Source organism: Aspergillus thermomutatus (genome assembly GCF_002237265.1).
Source record: "Aspergillus thermomutatus strain HMR AF 39 chromosome Unknown NODE_43, whole genome shotgun sequence".
Classification (NCBI taxonomy): domain Eukaryota; kingdom Fungi; phylum Ascomycota; class Eurotiomycetes; order Eurotiales; family Aspergillaceae; genus Aspergillus; species Aspergillus thermomutatus.
The window spans coordinates 1-18,614 of record NW_020798092.1 but is presented as its reverse complement, the minus strand read 5'-3'; the positions used below and the strand labels follow the sequence as shown (position 1 = coordinate 18,614).

The 18,614-nt window shown below is 50.3% G+C and overlaps 6 protein-coding genes across 6 annotated transcripts; 2 read left to right on the top strand and 4 right to left on the bottom strand.

Moving 5' to 3' along the window:
- Positions 1-18: 18 nt before the first annotated feature.
- Positions 19-3,014, bottom strand: CDV56_102467 (uncharacterized protein; the record flags this gene model as incomplete). The annotated part of the gene is made up of 3 exons (XM_026756086.1): positions 19-60; positions 139-2,392; positions 2,461-3,014. 3 exons carry the CDS (start codon positions 3,012-3,014, stop codon positions 19-21), a joined length of 2,850 nt encoding a protein of 949 aa, XP_026616347.1.
- A 439-nt stretch (positions 3,015-3,453) lies between these two features.
- CDV56_102211 (DUF1479 domain-containing protein) lies at positions 3,454-4,949 on the bottom strand (the record flags this gene model as incomplete). Its single annotated transcript, XM_026755830.1, has 2 exons — positions 3,454-4,623; positions 4,680-4,949. The coding sequence occupies 2 exons, from the start codon at positions 4,947-4,949 to the stop codon at positions 3,454-3,456; spliced, it is 1,440 nt and encodes a 479-aa protein (XP_026616346.1).
- A 549-nt stretch (positions 4,950-5,498) lies between these two features.
- CDV56_101977 (putative short chain dehydrogenase/reductase family oxidoreductase) lies at positions 5,499-6,624 on the top strand (the record flags this gene model as incomplete). The annotated part of the gene is made up of 3 exons (XM_026755596.1): positions 5,499-5,550; positions 5,618-5,868; positions 5,959-6,624. 3 exons carry the CDS (start codon positions 5,499-5,501, stop codon positions 6,622-6,624), a joined length of 969 nt encoding a protein of 322 aa, XP_026616345.1.
- Positions 6,625-7,060: 436 nt separating this feature from the next.
- On the top strand, positions 7,061-8,837 carry CDV56_101675 (putative amino acid transporter; the record flags this gene model as incomplete). Its single annotated transcript, XM_026755294.1, has 5 exons — positions 7,061-7,125; positions 7,197-7,279; positions 7,347-7,701; positions 7,760-7,988; positions 8,046-8,837. The coding sequence occupies 5 exons, from the start codon at positions 7,061-7,063 to the stop codon at positions 8,835-8,837; spliced, it is 1,524 nt and encodes a 507-aa protein (XP_026616344.1).
- An 876-nt stretch (positions 8,838-9,713) lies between these two features.
- Positions 9,714-10,646, bottom strand: CDV56_101415 (Bax inhibitor-1 family protein; the record flags this gene model as incomplete). The annotated part of the gene is made up of 3 exons (XM_026755034.1): positions 9,714-10,308; positions 10,376-10,446; positions 10,500-10,646. The coding sequence occupies 3 exons, from the start codon at positions 10,644-10,646 to the stop codon at positions 9,714-9,716; spliced, it is 813 nt and encodes a 270-aa protein (XP_026616343.1).
- A 395-nt stretch (positions 10,647-11,041) lies between these two features.
- Positions 11,042-14,306, bottom strand: CDV56_100855 (SPX and EXS domain-containing protein; the record flags this gene model as incomplete). Its single annotated transcript, XM_026754474.1, has 6 exons — positions 11,042-12,022; positions 12,073-12,162; positions 12,211-12,384; positions 12,434-12,577; positions 12,641-14,179; positions 14,252-14,306. Coding segments are annotated over 6 exons (2,983 nt in total), but the record flags the coding sequence as incomplete, so codon positions are not given.
- Between the last annotated feature and the right edge of the window lie 4,308 nt (positions 14,307-18,614).

Below are 18,614 nucleotides of genomic sequence, written 5' to 3'. Positions count from 1 at the left end.
TTGTTTCCCCCATCTTTTCTAGGTTGCCTTCCACAGTAGATTGGTCTGCTTTCTCCGCACCTGTATCTTGGTCAGTATTTGAATAACATGGGGTATACGAGCGGGACCAAGTATGGAGGGAAGGACAGGGAAACGTACCATTGGTGCCAAGATGATCACACCTACGCCCAACGCGAGCACTGTCGTGATGAGCTGCAACTTCGAGAATCCCTTGCCGAGGACATCGAATGCTTGGCTGGGGGTGGCTCGCGTGCCAAAGATGTCCCCTCCGAACGCGAAGATCAAGCTTGTGCTCTCGAGCAAAGTTGGGCTGGAGAGGACAGTCTTGATGCCTGCAACTTCGCGGCTGTGTGTGAGGTACCACTTCCCATCGAACTCGAGGACGGGGTTGTACTTGAACAGACCCTCTTCGGCCTCGGTGGAGGTTGGGTCCCGTCCGACAGGTCGTCGGGGGTCTAGGACCGGACGGGGAATGCCAACGATGGACTTCGAAGCTGGGAGTGTGCAAAGAAGTTGGCGGGTTGTAATACCTTGACGGGTTTGCGTGACGGCCATGTGCGAGATGGGTTCGGGGATGATGAAGGATTGAGAAATCACGTGAGGCAGGGGCAGGATGTCAGTGCCGCGGATACTGGAGTAGTTCGACGCAGAGCCTAACGGGCCCCGGTCGTTGGGGAGTGGTGATTCGTAGAGCTCCGAAACCACCAGCTGATAACCCTTGGCGTCTGACGGGGTTGCTGGATCGCCATAGAAGGAGTAGGCGAACCAATTCTCGGAGATGGCGGAAGCAATAGGCTGACTGGTGTCAACGCCTTTTTGAGTGCTACTGTGAAGGATTTTCCCGGAAATGGCGTCCAACAGGTAGAAAGTGGCCGTGTCTTCACCCACAGCTGTGATCAGAGCCAGGTTCGGGCTCAGGTACTTGTAAAGAACGGACCGGTTGCCCAGTACTTTGCCGATAGAGGCAACAGGGTCGTGAGCGGGGCGCGCAGTGGCACGGATAATTCTCTGGCCCTGAGCAGGCAGGAATTCCCAGACAGGCGATTTGTTGTCGCCAGCACTCCATCCCAAGACACGGCCATCGGCACTAAGAGACACGAAAAATCCGGGTTTATCCAAAGGCTCCACTGGCGCGCCATCCTCCTTGACGCCAATGGTGATAGAGGTTGAAGCACCATTGATGACGGCGACAGACGTGATCTTGCCTGAGGCGGGCGTACGTTTGATAACAGCCCCAGATGTCATGTTCAGGCTCACTGAGCTACCGTCATCGACGTACACAGTGGCATAGCCTGGATGAGTAAGGATGGCCTTCACATTCCAACTGTCTGATTCAGCAGCCTTGACGCTCCAAGAGACAGCGCCGTGATTCCCAGTGTCAATGCTATACACTCGTCCATTCTCAGTAGCCACGACGACAACTTTGCTGAGTCCAAAACCGTCGAGGCTCGAGACTTCGTCGCTGAGAATACTGGTCAGAATGCGCTTAGGCAATTCCTTCAGCCATTCTGGAAGGTGTTGCAGGTCTTTGGCGTGGCGCTTAACGCGATGGACATAGGCCTTGTACAAGCTCTCATGCCCCTCAACTTCCAGTTGATGAGCGAGATCTTCCTGGTATTCTTCTTCAGCCCAGGAAGCGGCAACCGCTCCATTCAGTGCCTCGTATCTTGTCCACTCAGTCTGGCCGTTCCGAATGAGTTGCCAGTCACCCGACGACAAGACTGTTGCGGACCGAACAGCGACGGTGTCCCCTTTGGCGACTACTTCTGACACAGCATGTTGAGGATGCTCGGTCGTAGGCGCCTGCAGGGGCCATCTGCCCAGGACTCCATGAGAGGCAGACGAGACAACCACAGCCTCCGATTGAGTGATGCGGGTGAAGTAGACATTGGCGTCAATATTACTCGTCGCGAAGGCAGACTTCTCTTGCACACGAGGAAGGCTATATGCTTTGGAGACAGTTGCCGAGGCCAGATCAATGTGATACACATCCGCCCAGGAGCTGGAGTCCGTTTCGTAATGTACCAGGAAATGCGGCAGCGAGTTAAGCTTCTTCGGGGTATGGACTTCGATCGACCTGATTTCCTCACCGCTTGTGTTGTCAAGGTTGAGTGTATTCACTTGCTTCAGACCGATCTGGTTGATCTTCAAAGTTTTCTGTGCCTTGTCCGTCCAAATGATGACTGGAGAAGCGGTGTTGGCACCGACGAAGAGAATCGACTCCGGTCCAGACACGTCACTCTCCGTGTTTAAAATGTGCTGCTGAGTCTGTCGGCCGGTGAGGGGATCTAATGAAGTGACCTTGATCTTGTAGCCCTTGAGCAAGCCCGACTGTAGAGAGATGTAGAAAACCTCGGTTGCGGAGGATGATACTTGGAGGGGAATATCACCACTGAATCAACAAGCCAAAAAAAAAGGCATTAGCAACGACAACATATTTCGCAGCGTGATTCGTCTTACCTATCGTACTTGAACTCCCACTTAACATCCCCAGATTCAGCATCCAGTCTCCGGAGGACACCCGTCTTGTCACCGTACAGTGCGATCGCATCTCGAGCCGATGAAGTCGCGCTGGCATCTTCGAGCTCCAAGAGCTCGAGGTCGACCACAGGCTCATCAGCAAACCAACTCTCCCAAATCAATTTTCCGTCCAAAGCACTCCATGAAGAGATATAATCGCCCACTGCGCTGACCATCGCATTCGATCCGTCCGAAGCACGCAGGAATGACTGTAGCTGGCCATCATCCTTCGAGAGCAATGATCGCGAGACATTCTGTCTCCAAACCAGCGAGCCATCTCTTGGGTTCACTGCACCGAGAAGTAGCTTCTGTGAGAGTGTATAGAGCAGGGAGGCATTGGAGGAGGAGGAAGGCTTGAGGAAGAAAGTCGAGTGTGATGAGGGAGTGCCCAGGAGCGCATGGTGGAAATCGACATGATTGACCTCATCAGGATAAATGGCCACCGTCGAGGAAACGCACGAGGCGAGTAGCAGGAATGCCGCCCGTAGCCACATTTTTATAACCTCGGCTCCAAAGCGGTCATTGGAGGTGTAAGGTGGGCTGCTGGATAGTAAGGAGTTGGTGATACTGAGGTAGTGGTAGTGGTGGTATCTGATGGCGGAGATGATGATGCCGCTGTTGATTGGTGGTGCGGGCGGTGATGGACACTGAGCTAAGGTTGAGCTCTCAGTTTACTTAGCTAGTGGGTATCGGTCTCTTGCAACCTCATGCTACAGACTATTCCACAAATTGAACTCTACATTCTTTACTTTTAAAATGCAGTAGGGCCGAAAGTCCCTCTTTGACGACAGTATCACCGAATATCTCTGAAATTGCATGGTTTCAACATTTCCTGCTCCAGCTTTCCCTAAACATGGAAACGATGAATGAGAAATTGACAAGCTATACATACAGGTATTCTGATAAGTCACATGAAAGCTTGGAATCAATCCCCTAAGCTTGGCTAAAGCACGCCTTGTTTGCTGCTTCAACAACTCTCTTCTCTCCCTCAGTCATGTCGCCAGTTACTTCCCAAGGCTTGGCGCCCATACCCATGGCTTGCAGGCCATCAGCGTTGACAGAAGACCAGTCCAAAGCACCCTTAAAACCCGCCTCACCCGGACCACCGGCGCCGGGAAAATCCCAAGGTGGTGAATAGGCGAGAGCCGCATTCCGCTGCTTGAGGAGATAATCCACATTCATCTCGCACATTGGAGTGGCAGGAATATAGAGGACACTGGAGTCACTCTTGCCTTTGTGTTCCTTGTCTACGGAATGCAGCGAGTCACAGTGCCAGGCGACATAATCACCTGGTTCAACCTCTGGGACCGAAACCATGGTGGAGTCCAGCTCAAGGTGAGGATGGGTAGCTGGATTGTATTCTTGGCAAGCACCTGGCACGGCGCCCGGAAAGGTGGCGTCCAGGTTGGGCTGCAATGTCTTCGCATCGAAAAATGGACGCAGAATGGTATAGGCAGTGCTTTGAACTAGCATAGGGCAAACATGCAGCGAGCCTTCTCCAGGGGCGGTCTTGGACATTGAGAGCCAGCCCTGGAAGAATCTCAGCATAGAGCATGCTCCAGCCCCGTTGTACAGATCCATCTTAGCGGAAACGCGGTGCTTCGCGTCCCAAGGGTCGTATTCTTCCCATTTGCCCTCCAAGATCTTGGTGTAGACCTGCGAATACTCTGGATCCTCCCAACGCTCGAGTGAACCTCCATCCACGTGGGGACCAAGCGTGAATTTGCCATCTCCCGGCTGTCTGATACGGAGGCGGTCCGCATATGTCAGAGGATATCTGGTGGATATCCTGGTCGCTGGGTCAGATGAATGCCAGAGACGCTGCAAGAAACGCTGAGTATCGAGCATGTTGGGATGTGCTCGAGCCTCGGCCTGCGAAGGAGTCCAGTACAGCTCAAACACTGCGGGTGAGTCAGGCGGAAAGGCCTTGACTCGCTCCTTGTTGGCAGCAACATACTCTTCGATCCTATCTTTCCAACCTCGAGCTTCTTTTCGAGGGATCACATTTCTGATCACGACGGATCCGCGGTGCCATATTTCCGCAAGGAGTTCATCTGAGACTCTGCCGGACACAATATCTGCATATTGTACAGACGGTATAATCTGTCACAGTCAGCATCTTAGTGAAAATAATGGCAATGAAATCCGGAATGACATACATCACTGCCCTTGGCCTTGATCTCATGGACCTTTTCCTCTAGGCTTTCAAGCAGTCTCTTCCAGCTTTGCACTAGAGCTTTCTCATTTTTCTCGAACAGTCTTTGTTTCAGATCCTTGAACCGCGGTGGCAGCGGTTCTGGTTGGTAGTCAGGGCGCAAGCTTGGAAAAACACTCGAAATGTCCCCAGCGGTCTTGGTCATATGTGATGTTGATGTTGATGTAGAGGCAGCACGAACGGCTGTCCTAGAGAGAAGTTTCGATGCCGACATGTTGATAGAGTGCTTGCTCGTAGTAGAAGGTTGAACCGTATCACATATTTCAGCTCGAGGTCTTTCCCTGATCTTATATGCATTATTGCCATCGCCATGACGGTATAGATCTGTGGAGTACTGGGCGGGATACCGTGAAAGGCAGGCGGCACGCTTTCCCAATGAGGCAAGTTTCCGCTCTGACTATGGAGTGTATGAGCAAAGCAACATAACATGCTCTTCGCCATTTCAACTCAAGGGAAATGAATATGATATCTACAACTACGTTTTCGATAGAAGTAATCCACAGTCATGCCATAGACTTGGGTCTCAAGTAATGTTTTTGTAGAAGTAGAGCATCATTACATTATCTTCAAGTCGGCATTCTTTCCGAGTTGGGGCAGTCACCCTCGGGCCAATGCAACCCCGCGCATCCCCTCAATACGTAGACACCATTCGAGGTGATACGACAGCGAGGACTCGGCTGGGTTGCTGTGACATATAAGCATGGATCTGTCAACCTTGAGAGAAAGCCCCCTCCTCGACCAGACTCCACCTTGAGTCCTAAACATGGCTTTCTCCGTCAAGGGAAAATCTGCCATTGTAACAGGTGCAGGTTCAGGTACGTAAGAGACAATTCGGACATCTCAGATCATCACTACACGTATATCTTGCTTAACCCCTGGTAGGCATCAACTTATGTTTCGCCAAACTCCTGCTTGAAAATGGGTGCAACGTCCTAATCGCAGACCTGGCCCTTCGACCTGAGGCGCAGGAGGTGGTGAACCATTATTCCGGTCAGTCGAATACACCCAATCGAGCCGTTTTCCAAAAGACAGATGTCGTCGATTGGCAGCAGCTAGAGAGGATGTTCGAGGTTGCGGTGAGAGAGTTTGGTGAAGTCGACATTGTATGTCCAGGTGCTGGGATCTACGAACCGGTACGTTCTTGCATGTCCGGTCTTACCTGATGCAGAAAAGCTATCAGAGTGATGATTCCTATGCTTGAGCCGTTTGTTGACGTCTTGCAGCACTGGACCAATTTTTGGCGACCTCCCGGAACTCCAGAAAGCCGCGATCCACCAGATGGAGGTCGATACGCCTTACTGGACATCAACCTGACGCATCCGATACGCACGACTCAGCTGGCTATATCTCATTTCCTCCGCACCCGAACCAGCAAAAGACCGAAACATATCATCCATATTTCCAGTATCGCGGGGCAAAGCCCCGCACTGGCCGCGCCAATATATGTAGCTACGAAACACGCCATCAATGGCCTGGTGCGATCGTTGGCCCAACTTGACAGCAGATTTGGCATCCGTGTGACTGCTGTTGCACCGGGGGTCATCAAAACACCTCTATGGACGGATCATCCAGAAAAACTGAAGATGGTTGACGACAAAGCTGACGAATGGGTAACTCCAGAAGAGGTGGCCGAAGTGATGCTGGCTCTCATCCAGCAGGACAGTGTTAGCGAAATCATTGGCAACAAATCAGGCCAAGGCACTCGATTCCTTGTGCAAGGGGGGACCATCTTGGAAGTCTCCAAGAGTGTTCGCGCTGTCAGTCCATTCAATGACCCTGGACCGGCAGGACGACGGGGAAACACTGTGTCGGATATGAACAAGGTAGAGGATGAGGTATATGATTTGCTTTCGAAGGAAGGATGGGGAGCACCAAAGGGAAAGCTCTAGCTTCAGCTCATGTAGCTTCAGTTGGGAATATGATAATGAACACTTTGATAGTTCACAATATAATTCATCGCACTCTGTACTCTGTACGGAGTAGATAACCGTGAGATAAGCACATGATATGTCAGCCACGCTAAACCCAGATGGGCCAGAGTCAGGCCCTCCGCTTTTTGTCGCAAGCCTGGCTGGGCCTGGCATCATCTCATCTCCGGTCATCATCCCCGGCCTCCCCGATGTAGCCCCTTCAATTTGGACCTTCTTGCTTTCAGATCTTTCACTCGTTTACTTTTTCTTGGGATTTTAATCCCTCTCCACTGGCCTGGGTTGCTGTTATGTTGGATGACCCCATCGCATCTCCTGTTGGATAACAGCTTTTCGAACAGCCCTCGTGCCCACTACCCTTATCAGTTAGAGCATCACCACCCCACACTCACCAAAGATGATGGAAGAGGATGCTGTAGTCGGGGTCAGCCCCGTCGATGGACTCCGGAATTCATCGCGAAGGTATTGTTGATCTGATACCGCTCTATGTGTTGCGAGAACCTCTTGCTAATCAAGTGGCAATCATGCTTTAGACGTGGAGCACGGGGAAAGCGAGCATCGGGGTTTCAAGGTGATGCCAGTTGGATCAGCTGCGTGATCAACCTTGTCAATACGAGTGAGTTATTCTGGTTGGGAGATCGGTTCCATTTCCTTCCAGAGCTGATAGAATCGTGACTCAACAGTCATCGGTGCCGGCGTTTTGGCGATGCCGCTCGCCATCTCTCGCATGGGAATCGTCCTCGGTATCTGCGTCATTCTGTGGTCTGGAATGACTGCTGGACTCGGCCTTTACCTTCAGGCTCGATGCGCACAGTACCTCGACCGAGGTAGTTCGTCTTTCTTCGCCCTATCGCAGCTCACATATCCCAATGCGGCCGTTGTTTTCGACGCCGCTATTGCGATCAAATGTTTCGGAGTCGGGGTCAGTTACCTCATCATTATTGGCGACTTGATGCCAGGTGTAGTACAGGGCTTCGTTGGTAGCACTCCAGCATATGACTTCTTGGTGGACCGGCATTTTTGGGTTACCGCTTTCATGTTCGTTGTTCAGCAACTCTCAAAGTTGAGCTGGAATTGTGCTAACGACTCATCCCAGGTTAATTGTCATTCCTCTCTCTTATCTCCGACGTCTAGACTCACTGAAGTATACGAGTATCGCCGCTCTGGTATCAATGGGCTACTTGGTCATATTGGTTGTCTATCATTTTGTAAAGGGAGATACAGTGGACAATCGAGGCCCCGTCCGTGTGATCCATTGGGCTGGTCCCATCCCGGCGCTCAGTAGTCTTCCAGTCATTGTCTTTGCGTTCACGTGTCATCAGAATGTAGGCCGCCTTCACGACATTTTGACGACTGCCATATCATGCTGACACTGGAAGCAGATGTTCTCTATATTGAACGAAATTAGCAACAACAGTCACTTCAGAACGACAGGCGTTGTGCTAGCCAGTATCGGAAGCTCTGCAGCCACGTACATCCTCGTGGCTATCACAGGCTACCTCTCTTTCGGGGACAGCGTCGGGGGTAACATTGTGGGCATGTACCCACCCGGTCTCTGGGCGACCATTGGACGTGCTGCTATCGTCATGCTTGTTATGTTTTCCTACCCGCTTCAATGTCACCCGTGCCGAGCGTCTATTGATGCAGTGCTTCGCTGGAGACCTAAGTCTGCTGCTGGAAGCGATAACTCGCCTCATCGTCACCCTCTGCTAGGGCCAAGGGGCAACCGGACTCCCGAGCCGATGAGCGATCTGCGGTTCTCCATCATTACAACAACAATCCTTATCCTAAGCTATATCGTGGCGATGACCGTCTCCTCGCTCGAAGCGGTATTGGCCTACGTTGGTAGCACCGGAAGTACTAGCATCAGCTTCATCCTTCCGGGCCTTTTCTACTATAAGATTTCATCTCCTGATTCACCAACCCACCAGCGACTCATGAAAGAAGACGACGAAGCAGTTGACGACATTCTTTCCGACGACGGTAATGCCGACGAAAACGATATCGAGGGCGGTCAGAACCGTCCACTTACCGACAGCGCCATTCTCCGATTGACCAACCGACACTGGCGCCGAGGCCTGCTGCGGAAGTTGAGTCTAGCGCTCGTGGTATACGGCGTCCTTGTCATGATTGTGTGTTTGATTGTGAATACATTCTTCATAGCTTCGCACTGAAATCGTCGTGTCAAAATGAGGAATATGGCCTTCTGCCATCGCCTCCTTATTCTGATAAACTTGGTTCAGAATTATTCCATTGCTGTCCTCCCACCTTCACTTCATCATTCTTTGGAAGCAGGCGTGTCTGGACCATTTTCCCCCTCATTTCATAGTGTGACTTAGCCTGAAACCCTTTCCTTTCTATATTACCTACATATTTACCTCCTTGTGACTTTGGCGCTGCGATACCATCCATAGGCGTTGGAGGTCTGTTTGGATCGGCCTAGCTGATATGTTTACATTCTTTGTTTAAAGAGATTGTCCTTTGCTACCATGGGAACCCTCTGCTCTGATAGATATCGGGTTTCCTCCATTGAGACGTGAAATTATCATACAAAGAACTTCTCTTGATCAGGCGACTGGTGTTTGCTTTGATATGGACGATGGCAATTTATTCAATTTACTAGGAAAATCTTTTGGATACTTACTGAGTGGGCTTTAATTAGGCTTAGATCCCATATACCTGTTCACAAATCATTGCTTGATATTCTGAATAAGAGCTTTCATTCTCGATGGTGCTGGCCACATAAGTAAGAATTGCTTGGTTCCTGGGATGACCCAGGGATTCAATAATCATTAGAGCTCTGACTGTAGAAACGGAGCAGGAAAACAGAGTGCAAGGGGGAACGCTTATTAACAGAACGAGAGATAAGTCATGGTTGAGGGTAGCGAATACAGAAATAGTTGAGGTTGGGTAGTCCGCCTTGGGACGTTGCAGAAAGCTATCATCTTCAACTCGTTATTGCTAGATCATTGGCGAAATCGTGTATAGTGTGTGCTCTGACCATTTTCAGATCCGGCCGGTGGCCACCGCGTGACAATATCGAAAACTAATTACTGACTATTCTGGTTGTTCAAAATCCGCAGAATAGCCAGAAACAGGTTGAGGATGTCCAGGTAAAGCGAGATAGCAGCGGCAATCTCCTCCTCAACGTGGTAATGGCGCATAACCAGCTGAGTATCGACGAGAATATAAGCCGAGAAGATCAACGCCGCCAGACCACCGTAGATCAGCTCCACGGTGCTACTGCGCGGGAAAAACGCCGCCATGAACCCGAAGAGAATCAGGAACCACAGGCCCCCGAAGAGGTAGGGCATCCAGTTTGTGAAGTCGTATTTGGTCTGGCAGGCGAACAGGGTGAGCGCGACGAAGATGCCCAGGGTGAGGATGAGCGCTTGGATGACGATGCGGGCGTCATAGAAGGAGGTCACCACGCTGATGGAGTAGGCTTCTAGTAGGGTGAAGCCGGAGAGGAAGAGGAGGTTGGCGGGGTAGCTTTTGCGCTTCCAGTACGTGACGAGCATGAACCCGAGGGCGCCGAAGACGGAGACCATCATGAGCCAGAAGTTGGATTGGATCCAGTGGCGGTAGCTGTCGCTGAAGAAAGAGATCGAGCTCATGATTGTTGTGAGGAGCAGCTGGATGGTTCTGATGGTGGACATTATTGTTAGATGACGGAGTGCTGGATGTATAGCTTGCGAGGGGGACTGCTTACAGGATCGCATAGACCTTGCGGATGAACTGCATACGGATGGGCAGGGTGCCCTCCGCAACGGTACCGCCGAACTATGGATTAGAATCAGCATTGTCAACTATCGACAAGTTCGGGGTGCGCATACCTTGAAGTCGTCGGGGACATTGTCGTCCTCACTGCGAGGTGCATCATGGCTCGCGGTTGCCTGATAAGATGGCGGGGCCTGGGTGTAGGGTTGGTCCTCGAATGAGTCCCTCTGAGGGGCTGGTTCGTATCTGGCGTTGGCAGCCATTTTGCTGCAGCTTTGAGACTAAAAGAGGACTCTCTGGGAGTACAAAGATGGCTGGAAACGAGAGAATTCTGGTGGACGAGGATGGAAGGCGACAGATAAGCTCGACATGATGAGGCCGGGGAGAGCTTCCAGAGCATGTGACGTCTGCTTATATCACGTGGTGTCGCCGCAGCAAAGGATGAAGTCGACATGTCGTCGAACATGAAAGAAACAAAGACTTACAAGAGAAGGTCATAGAATTCGTATTATCAATAATTGTATTATCTATCTTCTATATATTCGTGACACATGGCATAAACAAATCTGCAAGTCATTAATCAAAATGCTTCCGTTAAGACGCCAAGTATGTGCAAGAAATCGTTTCATGTTCCCGAAGAACTCTCCCCTATATTCCATTACTTGGGTGTTCTTCGAGCGTCTGCATGTGACAGGTCTTCTGCCACCGCTTGGTATGTGTCTGTAGCTTGTCTAGAGTCAACCTGATCATCTTCCTCTTCGTCACTTGTGTCGTCGGTAGTTGTCGGGCCATGTGTTGCAGAAGCCCCAGCCAGTTGATCTGGACGCTTCCTCCGCTCGAAGTCTTGAGCGTGAGCAGCCGCCATGATCGAACCGACGCGAGAAAGGCCCCGCGGACGAGTAGCCAGCCCTGGTGTAATTGGTGTTCCATGCTCAATGTCAGCAGGAGCGGACAGAGGTGTGGTTGCGTGTTGATCTTGAAGCTGCATATCCTCTCCTGGACGGTCCACTTCGACCTCGGGAGATGCCACTTCGTAAGGCAAAGGAACATCCCGTGATGCTCGGAAAAGAAGCACGTTGGTACAGTGTTCATTTTCCACACGGAATATCGTCCAGACGCCCCTTCGAAAGATCTCAGACAGGGCGACCATAAAACTCAGCAAAGCCGAGTGTTGTATATCCCTGGCAAAAATGGCGTAGTAAATCCAATTGAAACGTATGATGACATCGGCGACCATCGCCGCGTAGTAGACCCAAACCTTTCGAAATGCCAAAACTTCGCGCAATAGTGGATGTTTGGCGTAGGGATTTCCCAAACTCCAGTCCATAATCAAGTCCCAGAGCGAGGTATAGACGGCATTGAGCAAAGCAAAAGTGACAAAGGGAGCCTGGAACCGCGTCATCTTCTCGATACGGTACATGCTCAATGTGGCGTAATAAAGGACTCCGAACATGTATTTTCCTAAATTCACAAGATGTGGAAATACGTTCTTCGTATCCGCATAACGACGGAGACATTGCAATGCTCTCCAAATTGACGGTAAACATTGGAAGAATCCCAGTAGCCGGGAGTGGGATGAATTGCACTGTGGAGCATTGTTCCAGTGCTGTGCGTAAAGGCAGAAGAATAACTCGATGTTCTTGCTGACATTAGCAGACTATCTTCTACGATGTATTGGATCGAACTCACCCCCATAGCGTATGTTTGCGAGCAATACATATCGCCAAGGAAGAAATCGCGAAACTCGACAGGGTAAAAACCAGCAAGCATGAGACGCCACTATTATTGTCAGCTGTAATTCATTTAAATCATGCAGAGGGCACTTACGTTTGAATATGCCCACCATTTTCGACTTCTGTGGTATAACACACGCGCAGGCAGGAACAAGATAATCACTGTGAGTCCGACCAGCACAACGGGCCAGTAGACATACATGGAATTTATGGTGAGGAAATTAAGCCACATAAACAAGCCTAGCATAAACATGAAGACGCAAGGTAGCTGTCAAGAGTCAGATAAACCTGAGACACACTGAGGCAAGGGATCGTACCTCGGATAATTGACGCCAATCAAGGGCATGCCGCGTGTCATATTCAAAGACGAAGACATAATTTATCTTAGTCTTGGTCCAGATCATGCAGTCCAAGCAGAAGAGTAGGAAATGAAGAACAACCAGAAAGTAACCGCCATATATCTGCTAGGGTTAGTTATGGAGTTTTATGACAACCTTGCTATCTTGCCCCGAGGCAACACTAACCTGAAGTAAATAGCTGGTCTGGACCTGTACACTAGCGTCCGAGTGCGCAAGATGCCGACTAGCGTAGATCAACGACTGGATGCTGAACAAGACACCGGCCATTGAAAGAAGTCCGGCACGGAACGTGTTTGGAGAATAATCGCCGGACTTGTTGATCGTATGACGAAGTTTAGAGATAGTGATTTTGCGATTCCCACGCTCGAGATAGCGGGCATACAGGTCTTCCGTAGCAGCCATCAGGTTCTCCACGACTTCACTCTGCACGAACCACGCTTTGTTGACCCTCTCTGACATGTATCTCATCGTGGGGCGTGCGTTGACCACCTTGTCATATTTTTTGTTGATCTTCCGGAAAGCAGTGCGATTGAGGTAGGCATACGCTTTCAACAGCTCAAGTCCGCGATAAAACTCTTGGAGTGCATATTTCAGCTTGCGTTTCGCAACCCGATAAGTAACTTCGGCATTCTGTGAGTCCTCTGGCCGCCGCATAAAGTCTCTACGACTGATGACCGCCTCGGAATTCTGCGCTTGAGGCGCGGCCGGCGTGTCCATCTGCGCCAGCGCTTTAGAATTCTTCCCAATGCGACCACGCCCCAGCAATGTCTCCTTCAGATGGAAGGCATTGAAAGCATTCAATGTGCCGAATCCGTTCGACTGATGCGCCTCAGCTTTCTTGGATTTTGACTTGGTGCCCAGAATCTCTTGTATCCGCCTATCTCGCATGATGTGCAGCTGTTGTCGGAGGACCTGTAGGCGCTGAGTGGCTTCATCTTCCTTCATCTGGTAGAAGGATTCGATCTTGGCCAATTCGCCATCCAGAAACGCAAAAAATTCATCCTCTCGTCGTTCAATTTCTGATAAGGGAGTGTCGGTCTGCGCGCGTTTCTCGGGCGGTTCCCAGTCTGGGTACGAGAAGACACGCTTGAGGATCTTAGAGGTCCTAGTGGCGGAGGGCCCTGCCAAATTGTTTCTCAAGCTTCCCTTGCTCCCACCCGCGTGCTTTGCGACAGGACTTTTACTGGGGGCGTCCCGAGGCAGATTTCGATTGATGTCATGCCGAGATATCACGGGCGACGGGGTCTTTGGTGCACTTCGAGGAACTGAATCTTTCGGGGGCGAATAGAACACATCCTCCTTTGGATCGAGTGCTGGGTCAGGGAGCTCTAGAGAGGCCAAGTCCGAAGAAGCGCCATGCTGTGGGGGTGTCGCGATGATGCTGCCATAGCTTCCAACGATCGCGGAGAATCGCGATCCGGGGACTCGCAAAGGCTGACGTTCATCGCGTTGACCAGGAGACGATCCGGACGTTGTTTTCGCCAGGGCATCGCCCCGTATCGGGCTTGACGGACCATGGAACGAATTGGGAACTTCGAGTCTTTTGTTGTCTGAGATTCGAACTGACGAGGAGCGAAAGGTGCCAGAGGGTGTGTTAGTTTGGTAATCGAGTCCAGTACCTGTACGCCTGAGTGAGGGATGCCGAGGACTTCGATTGGCCTTTTGAATGGCCCTAGAGATAGCTTTGACTTTCTTCTTGCCCGTCTACTCGTAGGAACAATGTATCAGCACAAGGTCATTGTGATTTGAGGTGAAGTAATAACACAGATAGTCTACCTTATAATCCAGGTATTTAGCACGCCATTCAGGAACCAGCTCCTGTTCTAATTCTCTGTGGATCAATTGTGTGTTAGCCCTCCGCCTGCTGTGCGGGGGGGACGGAGATTGGGGATCACGAACTTGGCGAACTTCATCCTGGGGGACAGACGGGATTGTGCATGATAGTAAGAGACAGAATGAAGACAGGGGCCAGGAAGTTCAAACTTGATTGGATCCCATTGGGAGCTTAGAAAGATCTGCCGAACGATGAAGAGGGAGAGCAGAAACCGTTGGACTTTGCGTAAGGATTGCTGCTAGCCTGCTAGTGATATGGAGATATTAATTGCAGGCCCCGCGTGCTTCACTTCGTTCAATTACAATTGCTGGGGATAGTCTAATCGGGGAGAAAAAAAACGGCCATGGGACCAGGAAGGGGAGTCACATACAAGATGTTCCGAAAATTGGGATAGATTCACGAATGTGAGCTGTGCGAAAAAAGCCCCAAGGCACAAAGAATGGAGATCCGAGGAGCTAGAGAGAAAAAAAGATTGACAAAATGGCCAGAAAAACTTGAAACAGGTCGATAAAAGTCGTCATCAGGGATCATGGCCTGATTGAGGCTGCCAAGAAGCAGATACGAAGGCAGATAGGGCGAATACTTCTCCTCACACACAGAGACGATGGTATCCGTACTAGCTACCTTAGTATCTGGCTATCTCGCAGTAGGAAAGGTACGTAGGTAGTAGATTCCACCATGCAGGAATACCTTAAGCAGATAATAGAAACACACGCTGGTTGGCCAGTCAGCGCTTAGACAGGCGCACGTGCAGCACGCGATGAGTTCATTTGCACATCCACTGCGGCTTGCATTTTGCAGCAGTTTCAGTCGGTCTGGTTGGCTGGTATTCGGAAGGAAAATCTCTCGATTGGAGTGCATTTCGAATCTTCACATATCTACAGGGCCATAGGCATCTTGTCTATGCCCTAAATGTCCTAATTAGAGCGGTTTTGATCCATTGATCCATTGGCCTTGCGCTTCATGAACCATGTTCGGACCTATGGTGTCACCCGTGTTTAATCACCATGGACATGTGACTGGGCATCAGCAGCACTGAGGAATGGCATCAAGCAATTTGGATCAACTGGTCAAAGCTTCCAATCAACAAATTGTCAATTGCCAATGCATTGTTGAAACTCTGAAACCATAGAGTTTGTCTCTGAGATGCTCGTGCAACTAAATACAGGTCATGTTCATGCACATCGCCTGACTAGACGGACTCCTACATACCAGATATCTGCGCAACGCTGCCAAGACTGGTGGCGTCACTCAAGACGTTTGACTTGTGTTTTTCTTCGAGTTGCATCGCGGAGTGACAGTATCAATGATCGTACATCTATCAGGATATGAGGGCAACTTGATCACTTTCAGCAAGCATGCAGAGATATTCAATTCATGGCCATCATCACTGTTCTAATTTAAGTACATGTTGCCGGGAGTTCGATTGGCTTTGGTACAATATCAACAATATCCGTCCCTTATGGTAAGCGCTTACCAACGGTCGACGGGGCGGTTGAAGCGCTCGTGAGGTGGGAAACGACCGGGGTCGTACTCTGGAGCACCTTGTTGGTCGATGTAGTGCTCATCGTACATGCGTTCAGCATTCTCCTTCGCATGGTGCCGAGCGCGGATCTTATCCGCTTCATCAAGTCCCTTTGTTTCGATAAGTTTATCGACCTCAGCACCGACAAACCCTACGAGGGCCTCCTTGGCGAAAGCATGGCTGACAGTCTTGCCTATCAGATTGAGACACTGTTAGTGCTCGCTGACACACCAAGCAAGGTCCCGTATACTTACCCTCCTTACGCTGGTGGTCCTCCCAAGCCTTCATGCCGGCAAAGGAAGCAGCTCCAGCAATGAGCTCGTGAGACAGGCTGCTCTCGTGCTTGCGCTCGCCGTACACCTCACGGTGAGCCTCGTCGGATTGGTCTGGATGATCGGGTCATTAGTCTTTGAACACGGATTCCCTACCACTGACTCGAGCAAAGACGGAGTGGTGGGCGAAAAGACAGCGGGACCCCTTCCTGATCCTTACAGGAGGGCTTCGCAGAGTCACATTCAAGATTTGAAGTGAAAAGGAACGACTTACCCCAACCCCAAGCCATTTTGAATTGATCTGGTGAGATTAAAAAAGAGTTAAGGAATCTGAAGGCAAATGGAAAGAAGTTGCGATAGTTGTGCGATGGGATAGCTCGGGATTACTGAGGGGGCAGTCAGCTCATCTTATATCCCTGCACATGGCGGGGTTATCAGCTACCTCAGGGGAATTAAAGGCCTCATTGCCCCTCGTACGCCATTGTCTCAAGCATCTGTGTTCACAACTCCACTGCCTAAGCCTTACGAGGATGGTAGAGGAGATCGGACGGGTCATCTTACCCCCCCTACTATTCTTGAGTGGAGTAAAGATAATCGTACTGTGATGGTAATCGTATGGCAGCACCTCTCTATGCAGTAGTTATGCACTACTCCTGACTGCCTATCCTCACTCCCACGGTGCCTCGGATTATGTGAATAATGGTCGAATGCGCCAGCGTCTATCCAATTCTGGGGCTTGCAAGTTGTGGCGTGCGCCTCGGAGGCGTTTGCAAACACATATTATTGGAGCAATGGCTCCACGAGGCCACGACAGGAGCAGAAAGACTGAAAGAGGAAATCAAGAGAGGGGTCCGGTCCACGGTCTCAGCTGGAAGAAGATTATTATTGCCTCAGATTTAGGCAGTACCATTTACTGTTTGTAACTGTATTACGAGAAACACTGCTTCGGAGCTGATTTCAGAGGGAGAATGAGCGTCCTCTCTCGCCCATGGTACCAGTGGCCTAGAATCCACATTATTATTAGACCAGCGCTGAACATTGCAGCCTTGAGCATTTCCATACAAGTTGAGACTATTGCTACTGCTATCCCTCACTTGTCTGTCTGGTAATCAATTATCTTACTGTATGTAATGATGAATCTTCAGTCAATACGGAGTACGGAGTACGGATATTCAGCACTCGATTCAACCGCTGATCGGCCGATATATGGGTCTCTCGCTCAGCAGAATATCCACATTACTGTATTTAGCACTTAGCAGTATCGAATGATCCGAACAATCGAATCAGCTAGTGGTTTGCGGATCGATTTACCGAATTGCCGTGGAATGGCCAAGCTCTCTTGTCAAGGCTTGTCTATCGCCCTATGGCTCGTTACTCCTACCTTGCCCAGTCGTAAAGAGCGTACTTACGGACTATCTACTACTTTGCTGTCCTCTTTACAAGCACCATTCGATACTCTAGTCAATTATACAGTGCATCGACATATCTCCATCAAAAGAGATGCATCCTCCAGTCGTTAGCAAGAGGGTGGAGTGACTCTTCGTACGCAATACATTACCTTACTGGACGCTCTCCACCTCAAAGCTCCATAATAGGATCACCTTCAATAGTCCACTATGAGAAGCTATTACGTTGCATCATCATCCTCAGCCCCTCAGAAGTGGCGGTGTACTATCATCAGGTCCTTGAGCATCGTGTGGCTGAAGCTGAATGGACTCGATGGAGTCAGGTAGGTGAAGTGGAACACGAGCCCCAATACCTTGCAGGTGTTCACGGTGTCTGTTGTCTCTGGCTCTGGAAGAGAGGTGACGCTGTGATACTTTGCAGTTGTTGCCCAAGTACCCACGCCAAGTGACAAAATTGTCTCAGGAAATGGTTGGGTGATTCCTATCTTGTTGTCGTGCGTGTTGAGCCTGATGGGTCAGGTCTTTTGCTCTTCGCTCGGTGCATGCGTTTCTCCCTGATTTCCATGCTTATGTCGGACAGAGACCTCTGTATTATCCGCTCGATCAAGCTGTAGGGAATTCATTGCAAGATTGACAGGCACAGAGCTCTCTTATCGGAGCTTGCATCTGAAGCTTCAGCTTTCAGGAAAACTCGGAAATGGATTCCAGAAAGTTCAGGCAGAGAGCAGCGTTCGTGGTGGCCTGATTGATAAGGCATCTTATGAGCTTGACCTCAGACGTTCTCCGTCACCAGCGTCATGAATCTTGCTCCCAACAACTGTTTGCTTACTGGATGGATCACCGACAATGAGACTCTTAATCTGACATGCAAGGATACTCTACAATGCTGTTAATCATCCTGTCACCCAATTGAGAAGAGCATAGCCGCTCCAGCCCACCTACCCCACTGACATAAACGCTGCAAAGACTGAAGCCCGCAAAACAACATCTCACCACCAACCATACCTTACCTGCCTATCTCCAATCCAACCACGAAAAATGACATCCAAAAAACCCCCCTCGACATTCGACTTCCCCACCCACCTCACAGTAACCATCACCC